This window comes from Rutidosis leptorrhynchoides, chromosome 2 (genome assembly GCF_046630445.1).
Source record: "Rutidosis leptorrhynchoides isolate AG116_Rl617_1_P2 chromosome 2, CSIRO_AGI_Rlap_v1, whole genome shotgun sequence".
Taxonomy (NCBI): Eukaryota; Viridiplantae; Streptophyta; class Magnoliopsida; order Asterales; family Asteraceae; genus Rutidosis; species Rutidosis leptorrhynchoides.
This window is the reverse complement of record NC_092334.1, coordinates 691,950,450-691,963,439: the sequence shown is the minus strand read 5'-3', so window position 1 is coordinate 691,963,439 and position 12,990 is coordinate 691,950,450. Positions and strand designations below refer to the sequence as shown.

General features: G+C 33.4%; 1 protein-coding gene across 1 annotated transcript; it reads right to left on the bottom strand.

Moving 5' to 3' along the window:
* Positions 1–6,126: 6,126 nt before the first annotated feature.
* LOC139890370 (lysine-specific demethylase REF6-like) lies at positions 6,127–9,550 on the bottom strand. Its single transcript, XM_071873258.1, has 7 exons — positions 8,734–9,550; positions 8,124–8,202; positions 7,865–7,932; positions 7,603–7,753; positions 6,679–7,016; positions 6,438–6,545; positions 6,127–6,260 (listed from the first exon to the last, which is right to left on the bottom strand). The coding sequence occupies exons 1-7, from the start codon at positions 9,548–9,550 to the stop codon at positions 6,127–6,129; spliced, it is 1,695 nt and encodes a 564-aa protein (XP_071729359.1).
* Positions 9,551–12,990: the final 3,440 nt, after the last annotated feature.

Sequence of the window (12,990 nt, the reverse complement as noted above, 5' to 3'; positions counted from 1 at the left end):
ATATATTTTTGTTCAGAGAATACATGCGGTATTTTTATAACTGTTTTACACTTTAGACACAAGTACTCAATTTTTATTATCCTGTCATGCTTTGATTCATGCAAATCCTCACCGTAATATCGCTAATTGCTACTTTGAAACGCAAACTTAATTATTGTGAGTAGGTCTATTGAGAGTAACGTCTCTAACCATTTGATCGTTGGTCTTTGGTTATATAATAATGATTCAACGACACTGACTGTACAAGGTGTCATGGGGTAATTTTTGTTTAGTCGAGATATTACAAACTGCAGTAACACTTTTAGATTGATATATTTGGTATCAATCAACTTTAAACTAAATCTTGTGGTCTATTACTATTACTGAAATTATTATTTATGATAAACCTATGAACTCACCAACCTTTTGGTTGACACTTTTTAGCATGTTTATTCTCAGGTATTAAAAAATGCTTCCGCTGTGTATTTGGTAATTGAAAAAGACATTACATGGAGTCACTCATGGCATATTTTGAAAAGACGTTGCATTCAAAATCATCATTGTGTATCATATAGATGTCAATACATCGCAATGGGATAAGAGATAACGTACCGCGTCAATGGTGATTTTGGCGGGTCGTTACATTTTTGCACTTTGGCTTTGTTTACCTATTTGCTCTTTATCTCCAAGGCTTTTTTTGTTGATTTGCTTGCTTGAGGACAAGCAAGGTTCATATGTAGGGGGATTGATATTGCTCTAATTATACATGTTTTATCTCGCAATATCTCCCTCACTTCACTCGGTTTTTGATGATTATGGAGCCTATTTGATATGCTCATGAGATAAATCGCAACTTGGGGGCTAAAAGATTGATTTGGTGTAAAATTGACCAAGTCTTGATCAAAAGTGGAAAAAAAAATGGCAAGTGCAGAATTGAACTTCAAAAGCGCCCCTCTTACATGAAAAGCGACGCTCCTAAAGGACAAAAGCGCCGCACCTCAATGAAAAGTGACGTTCTTGCATACGTTTTGGCACAATTTTCCACCAGTAGCCACAAGAACCGTTCTACATTACCAAAAGCATCGCTCCTTATCAGAAAAAGCGCCGCTCCTAACCACAAAAGCGCCGCTCCTGAATGAAGCCAAAAGCGCCGCTCCTGAGCCAAAAGCGGCGCTCCTGTCGCTGTTCAACCCAGAATTTTTAGCACTATAAAAGGAAAGAGATTAAGTCATTTTGAAGAGAGCTTGAAGAGAGCTGCAATTCTAAGTCCGATTTTCACTTCCAAAACCCTAATTTCATCATCTATTGGAGTTTGAAGGTGAATTGAAGGAAGCAAGCTCAAGTTCCATCATAATTTTAGATCTAGATCTTCATCTCTTTGTATTTAGGTTGTAATCTCCACCTTTCTTTATCTATTTTGAATCAATTACTTGTAATAACTTTAAGATGATGTTTATTTGTGTTTCAATCCTTATGATTAGTGTAATCTTAGCCATGATTGGCTAAATCTACTGTGTTTGCTTATCTATGAATCTCTAATGCAAAGATTTGCCCCTAAATCAATTGAATGATGTTGTTTGAATGAAATACATGATCAAGTGTTATTGTGTTAGCTATAGATCCATTGATATGCATTTGTTTTAGGCTTTACTTTGATTACATTGGTTGAGTAACTCTCTTAGTGATTTGAGAAGTGAATCAATTTGTGTTTCAACACCTTAAGTGATCTAGACAACTAGACTAAGGATTTCAAGTGATTGTGTTCTGGATCTAGGTTGGTTTTCAAAAGGCCTTTAGTCAACATAGTGGTGTTCGATTATCTTAAGTGATTTCGATAGTTGAAGGGTTCTAAGTGATTTCAACCCAAGCATAATCTCAATAACCAATCATGCTTAACTTGATCTTAAAATGCAATGCTTATGTGATGTGAATTCTCAAAGTGTTATTTGATTGAGGTTTGGTAGTTATGCTAAACATTTAATAGTTCAACAACTAGTGCGATAACAATTCAGGTAAAACGGGGCAATTCAAGCATAGAGAGGATTAGGTAAGTGAACACTACTTAGTTAATTGAATTAATTCTCAATATTTAGTTACTTGTTACTTGCTACTAGTCTTAATTGTTAAGTTTAAGTTTGTTTACTTGTGCACGTTTTAGTTGTTAATTAAAATCAATCAACCCCCCCCCCCCCCCCCATCAAACAAACTCAAGGACAATTAATAGTTTCAATTATTCTACTTACACCGCTCTCTCGGCACGAACTTGAAACGAATACTTACATTAAAGTGCTATAATAACCGGGTTCTAATTGCTCGTTAGGTGTGTGTGCTTATTTGTAGTGTTTGAATCTTGTATAAATTTAGAGGGTAAATGATGTATTATTCCACACGCATCATCAAATCCTCATTGGAGGAGAAACCGTTCTCGTAACGGACTGCCACTCACTATTATCGTCTTCCTCATCCACATCAAGCTCAACAATATTATTTGACTTTTATGATATTTTGATGTACATGATTGTCGAGTTTACCTTAATTTTCACCATGTCATGAATGAAGTTTGAGCTTCGTACCCTGATAAGGACTTTTCTTGCTAGCATGTATTGGTGTTTGCCGTTCATATTCCAATTGAAAGTATCAACACAGGACCCCACCGTGAAGCAATATTTTTAAAATTTGTTTCTGTCCAATGCGATATAGGGACTCCATAAAGGTTAATCCATGATAGTCTCCCTGGATAGGAGCAAGAAGGACTTCATTTCCATGCGGAGATGTTTGAGACTTCTCCGATAAGTTACCTTTCGAGTATCTCTACGTTTGCTTTGATATCTTCAAGGTTAACTATATTATGCTCAGGCGATTCTTTTTTCTTAGGATTTTCTCCTCCTGAGGTGTTTATGTTGGTATTTCTTACTACTTCATTTAAACGCCAAACACCTTCCATCGCGAAATGAATTGTTTGGTGTATGGAGTTTTGCACATTGATTTGACATCTTCGGTCTCGTTATGTTCTGATTTTGTTTTTCATATCCCGATGAAGGTTCATTTCTGTTCCTGGCCTTGTACGCCCTAAGCCAAGTATCACCCAGGCGTATGTTGCTTAGTTTTGTTGCAAAACGGTCTAGATCCCTTACCCCTACATATCTCACAAATCTGAATCTTTGTCTACTTCCTAAGGTTTTCTTTGCAATTTAGATGTATCTAACATCACCATGTAACTTGAATAGTCCTCCATAAGTCTGTCACCACCCATGTAATCAAAAAATTTAAAAGGACAAGAATGTAAGTTGGTTTTTGTCTGTCTACCTTTCTTGGTACTAGTGTCTTCCATCATTGTAGACTCTATGCGCCACATCAGTGTTCCTCAAGTGGTCGTAACTTGTCGATGGCACTCTCAATCCTCTCATATTTTTCATTTATTTGATTTAATTTGTAATTCTAGCGCACTATCGTATGTTGAAAACGTACATAAATGAGTTGTACATAGCAATTATTATTTACTTTTGTTTAACAAGTGTTTTATTGTGCAAACATTTTTAAAAGCTACATTATGTGAGTTTAATTGGTCAAATTATACAAAACTAAATCATGCAAATTTTGTAGATTAAACTGAATTTTTTTTCTATAATTTTGTTATTAACCACAATATAGTTAAAATATTTTAACATAAAATATTTAGATATGTACAGCGATAATTATTCCGCCCCACCAACACGTGGATGATCCAAATCTAGTTTATTCCGAACAACTATTTCTCGAATGTATATTCTATAACACGAGTATTGTTTTTTGTTAGGATACAATTTATTAGCTCGTTTTAGTTTTTATTTTTATTTTTGTTGTAGTTCCTAACTTTAACAACATTGTGTTCCAATATCAACTATTAATGTTGGACTACAACAAGCCATATTGTTGTTTCGTAGCATTTATAGTCAATTAATATGAAGCTAGGTGAAGAACCTATACACTTCAATCTGAGTTTAAATGAAAGGTGGCAATTTCAACAAGTATACTCTTTCTCCTCATCGCTTATTTCAATAATTTGAGATTTTTATCTGTGTTCTTCACTATCTTAGTACAAGCAATGGATCTTTGTTAACAGCAATTTGAAAGGCGGATGTATTCTTATTAAAAAGGCTAGCTAGCAAGTCGATAAAAGCACTAAGAAAGCTAAATATACAATAAATGGGTGAAGTAGGATCACTTAGCCAATCCGTTAATCTTGGACTCTTTTCACCTATTTGATATGTAATGTTTACTGAAAAGAAAGTAGTAGTACATCATGATGGTTTCTTCATAATCTAAAGCAGATTGTATCATCTTTGTATCTTGTTCATTAACATCTTTGTCTCCAATGTCCGTCCAAATATAACCATCATCCATTTCCGCTGCAATTGACTTGGCTTTAGCCTCTATCCAAGATATGCATATTATTCTCGGATAGAGGCTAAAGCCAAGTCAATTGCAAAGGAACTGGATGATGGTCGTATTTGGACGGACACTGGATACAAAAATGTTAATGAACAATATACAAAGATGATACAATCCACTTTAGATTATGAAGAAACTATCATGATTTAGTTCCACTTTCTTTTCTATATACATGACATATCAAATAGTTGCAAAGAGTCCAAAATTAAGGGTTTTCTTAGTGATCGTATTTCACCCAATTCTTGTATACTTAACTTTCTTATTGCTTTTATCGACTTGCTAGTTAGACTTTTTACTAGGAATAAATCCGCCTTTCTAATTTCTGCTAAAAAAGATCCATTGCTTGTACTGAAATAGTGAAGAACAAAATCAAAAACTCAATTTATTGAATTAAGCGACGAGGAGACTTGTTGAAATTGCCACCTTTCGTTCAACTTAGATTGAAGTGTAGAAATTCCTACATATTATGTTAATTGACTATATGCACTTCAAAGAGAACATCTATCTTTCTTCGCTGAGATCTATTAGATAAGATGAAAAAATTTAATTAAATCACATATTAAGTAATAAAGAAAATCGATCATATTTGGCATATCGTGCTTGCAATAAATTGTTCGTTACTACCATCGATCATTTAACTTCATCATATACCTGCTATAAGCGATGGATTTCTGGAGTTTATATGGAATGAATGGAGGATGAAAATGTTACCAAGAAATTAGGGTGTAGGGAGATGAGGTAGATGCGGCTGCAGCGGCACAAATAATTGGTTTAGGGTTGAAAGTGGTGATACTTCGTCAATATATACGGTTATAAAGTGCTAAAAATTGTAAATAAATACATGAATTTGATTTACATTGAAGAGGCCCAAAAGATACTTTAGGTCCATTTTCTTTTATTTATTCCCAAACAACTATTTCTCGAAGATGGATTCTATTACACGATTGTTGTTTTTTGTTAGCATCAGGCCGCCTCATTAATTTTGAAGGCCATGTTTGAGACACAAAAGCGGGCCCTTATAGATGTTAAAAAAAGCTAATAAAGTTGTATGCTAACAAGGCGTCTCCGGTACATGTTTAAAGTATGCAATCAAACATGGTCCAAATTTTTTTAGTGGCCCAAAATTTTGAAAAATAGTAATGCATTTATTTATGTACATTATAATGCATTTTTTTTTTTTACCTTTTTATTATTGAAACAAGGATTTTAAATCGTAGTTAGTTATTTTATAAATTATGAACTTGAAAAGATTAGTTGGGCTTGGGTTATCTAGTAGTAATCGGGCCAAACAATAATAAACTAATCTTTATTAGCATACAACTTTATTAGCTTTTTTTGGTTGTAGTTCGTAACTTTAAGTGCATTGTGTTCCGACATAATCTATTAATGTTGACTACATCAAGCCTTATTGTTGTTTTGTAGCATTTATAATCAACTAACATGATACTAAGAAAGGCTAGTATCATGTTAGTTGATTATAAATGCTACAAAACAACAATAAGGCTAGTACTAGCAATGGATTTTTTTACCATAAATTAGATAGGCAAATGTATCCCTATTAAAAAGGCTAACTAGATAGTCGATAAAAGCACTAAGAAAGTTAAATATACAAGAAATGGGTGAATCACTAAGGATATCCCTTAATCTTGGACTCTTTTCACCTATTGATATGTGATGTATACATAAAAGAAAGTAGAACTACATCATGATGGTTTCTTAATGATCTAGAGCGGATTGTATCATTTTTGTATCTTGATCATTAACATGTTTGTATCCAATGTCCGTCCAGATACAACCATCATCCAGTTCCTTTGCCATTGATTTAGCTTTAGCCTCTATCCATGGATAATCTGAAAATTGTGTAGTTTGAGAAAATAAATATCTCTAAATTGAGTACTATATTCTTTTTTGTATTACTTTTATGCATATTTAAAATAAAATTGTAGACATGCTTTTCTACACATATGTACATGCCACTATGACAAATAAGTCCATATTAAGTGTGACTAAATATAGAAAAAATGTACCTTGATGACACAGGAGCAACCATTGAACACCACCAATTGAGCGGAGTCGTTGCTCAACCTCAAAAGCATGTTGGAGACAATATATTTTCTTTCTTTGATAGTTCCTATCTGTTAAAACTAACGCGGTCAATAAAATTCAGTTTTTAATTGTTTTTGCATTTTTTTCTCGGGCTTTCCATGAAATAATATATGAACTCTTGAATTTAATTTAGATTAGTGCAAGAAAATGTAAATGACATACCTAAACAAGATTGGAGATCCACGGCTTGTGATGGCCTCAAGATTGAACAACAAGCATAACATGCAATCCCACACCGAACGCAAGAAAACATATTCGAAGGGTTAGCCGGTTCGTTAAATAAAGAGAAGTTTTGTCCCCTAGGTATGTGAGAAGTTGAACTCAAAAAATCTAGAACTTCTTGAGAAAGAATGGTTATCGATGAACCATTCCCTAGGATGTTGATTAGCTCATTGTTCTCAAACACGTCTTGTATGAAGATTTGTTTTACCAAATCTTCCTCGACTTTCAGGTTTTCTTTAGGTCCAGATCTTTGCGGTGTCGTCGTTGTACTTGGCATACTAGAAAATACAAAGTAAAGATTAATCCTATATGTACCACCATTTACTTTAATCTAAATATGCTAGAATAGGACGGAAGTGAGGGCGGAATTCGAGGGCGTCAAGGAAGTAAGGTGCACAAATGGCTTCCTCTGAGGATGTGTTGAGAACTTACGCGTTTCGAGTGGTCTTAGATTTATTTATTTTTCTTATGACGCAAAAAAATTCTTTTAAAATAAATATTTTAATGAATAAAACATTGTAGCAGTTTATATCATCTAGAAAACTACTTTATGCAACAACCTATTTGTAAACATCATTATGCAACAACCGGTTTAACTAGTCACCAATGTTATGTAAAACCTTGTGATTTTGGCCATTCGAGATTAAAAATAATGAAAATCAAGAGAGGATGCTTCCGGACCACCTTTTCGAGAGAGATAGCGAGCGAGCACTCGACAATGAATACTAACTTAATAAGGCCAAGGATGAGTACCTATTCCTTACGGGAATCAAACCCATGTCTTTTTTTAAGTCGATGTAATGAAATTCACACCCATCAGGACCGTTAATATAATAAGTAACATTAGTTAGGGATTGTATAGACCTTGTACAAAATGATAGCGCTTGATCATACAATAGCTGGTAATGAGACACCAAGGGGGCCAAATTAATTGAGGCCCTTCGAATTGCAGCATCTCGTGCTAGTATCAGCCATTCGGGTGTTGCAATATTAACTGCTTCCGCACAATTGAACCCTTTATTAAGAAAAAAGGGTTAGAACCAATAAGATATTACATTTTATAAACATATAGTACGTTAATCAATATTTTAGTAAATGTAAAAGTTTAGGAAAAAAGGTATGACACCATGACTGAATCCCGAGTGATAAGCTCTTGGGAAAGTGACAACAAATTCTCCAGCGTTTTGCACCAACCTGGTTAAATGACGAAAGTATGTGGTTAGCATATTTTTATTTATTAGAATTAAACTTCCATACTAAGATCAAACATAACAACGATAAGAACGGAATAAATTAACATTAAAGTCCATGATGAAATAAGTTCATTTTACATCACAATGAAACGACAACTTTTAACAATATAAAACAAAACAAGAAAGTATCACCTGTAGCAAGGAACGCCGACCTTATGCAATATTTCCGGGGACATAACCGTGGTCTTCTGAGCAAGGGTAGCGCAAGTCTCTGGAAAAATGATCATTTTTAAGAACTCAAAAAATCACAGCTAATCTACTCTTTGAAAATTTATCAAATAAAAACGACATTTATTGGTATACTTACAAAATAATTCATCAAATAAACACAACAATAATAATAGTAATATATGATAGGTTATAGGTTATAGGTGAATTAATGCAATAGTTTATTAACAAAATGAAATAAACTTTATCCTTACATTTAATAAAAGGAGCACTTATAACACTTGCAATATTTATTACGAAAATATATTAGTAAAAGTACCAAATACTACTAATTGAATGTTGACACATTTTCCTTTGCTAAAAATAGTAATAGTAATGTATATAATTAGAATATAACAGATGAATTATCAAACTCTAATGGCTATCACCCTTAAAATGTAATCTAACTAATGTAATCTAAATAAATAGTATAACATCAAGAAAATCATTCACCTTTCACGCAGAAGAAATAATTGCAACTTCTTAACAGATTTAATAATTAGTATGTAACATATCAAAATGAACTGAAACTTACCAATTGGGCTAATTTTTCCAGAGTAACCGTGTGTCCGAATCACATCTTCAAACGCAACCGCCGCATCTATAGGTATACCATACCATGTCTTGCAACCACCAATATGCATATAATTCAAACTATGCAAATCATGATCTTCAACATGCCACGCAAACCAACTAAACATCATACCAATGTAAATCATAGGTGAAGTTACACCAAGGATTTCATTTTTTACAAACTTTAATAATGACCCTTTTGCCCTTGCCACATTTCTCAAATTCCACGCACTCTCTCCTAAATTCTTCACGCTATTAATTCCAATACTCCCCTGTTCCATAATTTCATTAAATGCCGAACCAGGAATATCATTAGCGTATTCAACATAAATCGGTTTTTCGTCTTGTGCTTTCCAGTACATGGTTTCCACTTTCAATTTGGATAAATCCGTATTCGAACTCGACCCATATATATCATTTTCGAATTTTTTTGCTTTGCGTTCAAATTGATTCAGAGTGTAGGTTTTGAAACTCTGCCAGACGGGTCTTTGAACCGGGTGGAAGTTTTTACGCCTATGGAAACCGACTTCTTGTATCCTGGTGGTGAATGTGGGCGTTGAATTGGGGGAATCGGATGATAAAGATTGTTTAAGGTTTGAAATTACTGTTTTTTTAAATGATGGTGAAACAGGAGGTATGATTTTACAAATTCCGAATTTTGAAGCTACTTTTTCAATTTTGCAAATGTATGCAATCGGGTCTTGAAATTCAGTGAGGGTTGGCTTGTATTCTGGGGCTAACGGTAGTGATTCCAACCATGGGAAAATTTCTTCTTCCATTTCAATAATAAAAAAAAAAAAATTTATAAAACTCAAATGCAGACACTTATGAATTATGAAATTGGTTATTGTAAGAAAAACTGTAATTGGTATGTTTGTCACTGAATTGGTTCTGTTTTTGGGGCAGAGTATATATAGAGGAAAAATGAGAAAACAGGGGCAGATGAATTGAAGTTTTTATGGTGGTATTGGAGAAATAAAGTGGTTTTGGGATTAAAATTGAATGCATAGAATATGATGGTGTCATCATTTAGAAAAGCTTATGTTGATTTTTGTGTACGTGGCTTGCAATGGTAGACTTTGTGACATTATAATGTGAGAATTTGAGAGTTAAAGTTTCACAAGTTTACGGTTCATGAAATTGCCAACGGCGAGGTTGAATCAAAGATGATAAAGATGAGAGGTTAACTGTTTGAAGTTATGTGAATTTATGATAGGGTTACCCATAGATTTATGAAATGTATTTAAAAGTTATCAATAAGACTTTAAGGTTATTTTTAGGATTTTGAAGTTTAATTTATGTTTTATGTAGAATCTGATGAAATTTTTTTGTGTTTTAGATCTAATAAAACATTTTTGATTTTTAACTCGTATAAACAAGGTAGCAATGATGTTATTGACAGTTTGTTGTTGTCATTTATAGTATGAACGCTTTCATCTTGTTAATTTTATAGAGTCTAATTATTCAAGGTGTATATAAGTAGTTCGTCGCTGCAAATGTAGTTACAAGTCTCTTTTAATTTGAATCAAGGAGTATGTTGTTGCAAAATATTAATAACGAATTTTCAAATTGTTAAGCGAAATAATGGTATGGAATTCAATAATCTCAGAGTACTATAAACATGCACGAATCTGACCACGTAATGTTAACATAGTAATAACAGTTAGATATATGAGACTATGCAATAACGTTTAGTTATGTGACGTTCGCTAATGTATACTTATGTCCAACGTTTAGTTATATGATGTCTGCAAACCGTTGACAACATGACGTACACTTATGTATAACTTCTTAGTTATGTGACGTTCGCTAATATATAACGGTTAGTCATTACTCCATTTTATATAATCGGAAATTCGCGGACAAATAATGATTTTGTGATATGGCACTTTCATTTTCTCTTACCTTCTCCTTTCTTCATTTAAATTTATGGTGATGGTGATAATTTATGGAAATAAAAAATGCTTTCAAATCCTAAGGTTGCCGCTTTTTTAGTAATTAATACATACATGTATTCGTTTTGCTCCATGGTACGGTGGAGCGAAGAAAATCAATTCTTAATGTAGACTTACTATCATCTATGAAGATTTTAGTACATCTATGGATTTTAAAAAGTTGATCAAAAATCTTGGCAAGCTTTGATGACTGGAGGCAGAATCCAACTAAATTCTGCTATTAAATTTGGGCGATATGTGATGCTGGAATTCCAAAAGGAGTTGTTACTATTTCCAACTAATTTGTGCTATTTAATCAGTGTAAACAAACGCACGTGTATTTCATCCTCCAATTACCGCATCCTTTCTATGAAATCAAATGCATGCCTATTACCTCAAGGGTCTCGCTCCCATTTCAAACTATCGACACTGCATTCATCATCTTCTTCTTCATTACTTTCTATCCCTTCTTCATTCATAGTCTTCTACATTCAACAATAATCACACTGAACTTCTTCTTCATTACCTTCTATTCCTTAAACGTTCCCTTAATTAAAGAATAAAAAACCCTTTTGTGGTCCAGTTAAGGCTCCATCACCCTTTTAGAGACTCTACTCTCCATCTTTTCCCTCTTTCAAAACTTCAAAACTGTACCCAACAAATATTAGGGCTCCTTGCGGTTTTTTGTGATTTATCGTCCTACAGTGTGGCGGCGATTGTGCGACGGGTCAATATAACCATTGTTGATTATCGTTGTATCGTTTCTGTTTGGTTAAAACACTGCACAAGAACAAAAACTTACGGTTTGTAGAGATTGTGGCGATTGTGTCACTGCTTTATGCCATTTTGGGTTTGAGCCTCTTATCCGCTGCGACTATGACAAATATTGACTGTTGGCCATGCCGATAAATGCCAATTTATGTATTTGTCCTTGAAGAAGATGATTGGCCTTTAGAACAAGTTGTTCCTGATTGGTATTTGTTCTTTATCTGATTTGTATAGTAGCAGTTTGCGATTTGGGTTTCCTAATTTATTTGCAAAGGTAGTTTTTATATCCGTTTTTTATTACTCAATATTTTTTGCTTCATCTTCATCCATAATAATGTAGTTCAATTCTCTGTTTTGTTTGTGTTTTTATAAGAATATGTGTTGGTTGTTTAGATTGTAATGTAACCTAATATTATTTATTTATGAAGGTAGCCTTTTGATTAATACTTTGTATTATGTTTTTTTTCTCTTCAAGAATTGATATGATTTGAAATACAACGGGAGTTTTTTTGCTCATGAAGTTGTGAGTTTCATTATCATCTTTATTGGCTTTAACATGTGGTTTATTTTAAAAAAAATTCCATTCAAAAGTTATCGATTCAGAAATATCTAATTAAAGATACAACATCCATTTTGCAGCCTTTGATTTGGTAGTCCTATTGTACGAAGGTTGGAAGATGGAAGTCACATGCATGGTGAAGAACCATAAGCAGCATGTCTCAGTTTACAACTTCAACTAGAAAGGTACCGTCTTTTAGGTTTCATATTTGGGTACTTTATGACTTTAGTTATCAATGAGGTTTTCTTGATGCATCCGGTAACAAGAAATTGTTAATAGTTGACATTGGAAGTGGTTATGTCTAATATATTTGCAGAGAATTAAACCAATTTTCGAATGGTATGTTACTATGTTTTTTTTAAGTTTCTATGAGATTGTAATATGTAAAGCGGGGAAAGTGAAAAATGTTAGGTATAGTTGATGACTGAGCGAGTATTTTATAAATTTCCTTTGAATGAAGTAACGAACTAATGAAGCAATCAAGCAATACTAATGACAGAATGTAAACAAACTTTTTTGCAGAATTTTTAGTCAATATAAATACCAATACATGCCAGTTTTTTAGCAAAGCATGTCCCCCACCAACAATTGAGCAAGACGAGGTAGCCTCTACAAATTTTCGCTACAACTTGAATACAATTGTTTGGAACAATTTAGCCTGCAAATGTATTCAACTGACTGCAAGTTCAACTTTCAAGAAAATATCTTTGAATCTACTATTGGACTTGAATGATCTTTTTAGGTACTTTAGGTGAATCTACTATCAGACTTCATTGAATCTGCAATTTAGTTGATCAGAGGTTTTGAGAATTGAAGCTCTGTAGGTCGTGTTGATGCATTGACAAGAGCAAACTATCTTGCATCACTTCCTTCGGTTGTTGCCTATGTCCTAGTTGAACGCTATGTATTTTACATGAATGCTAAGTATTTTACAACTTATGTAATGTTCGTCTTTGCT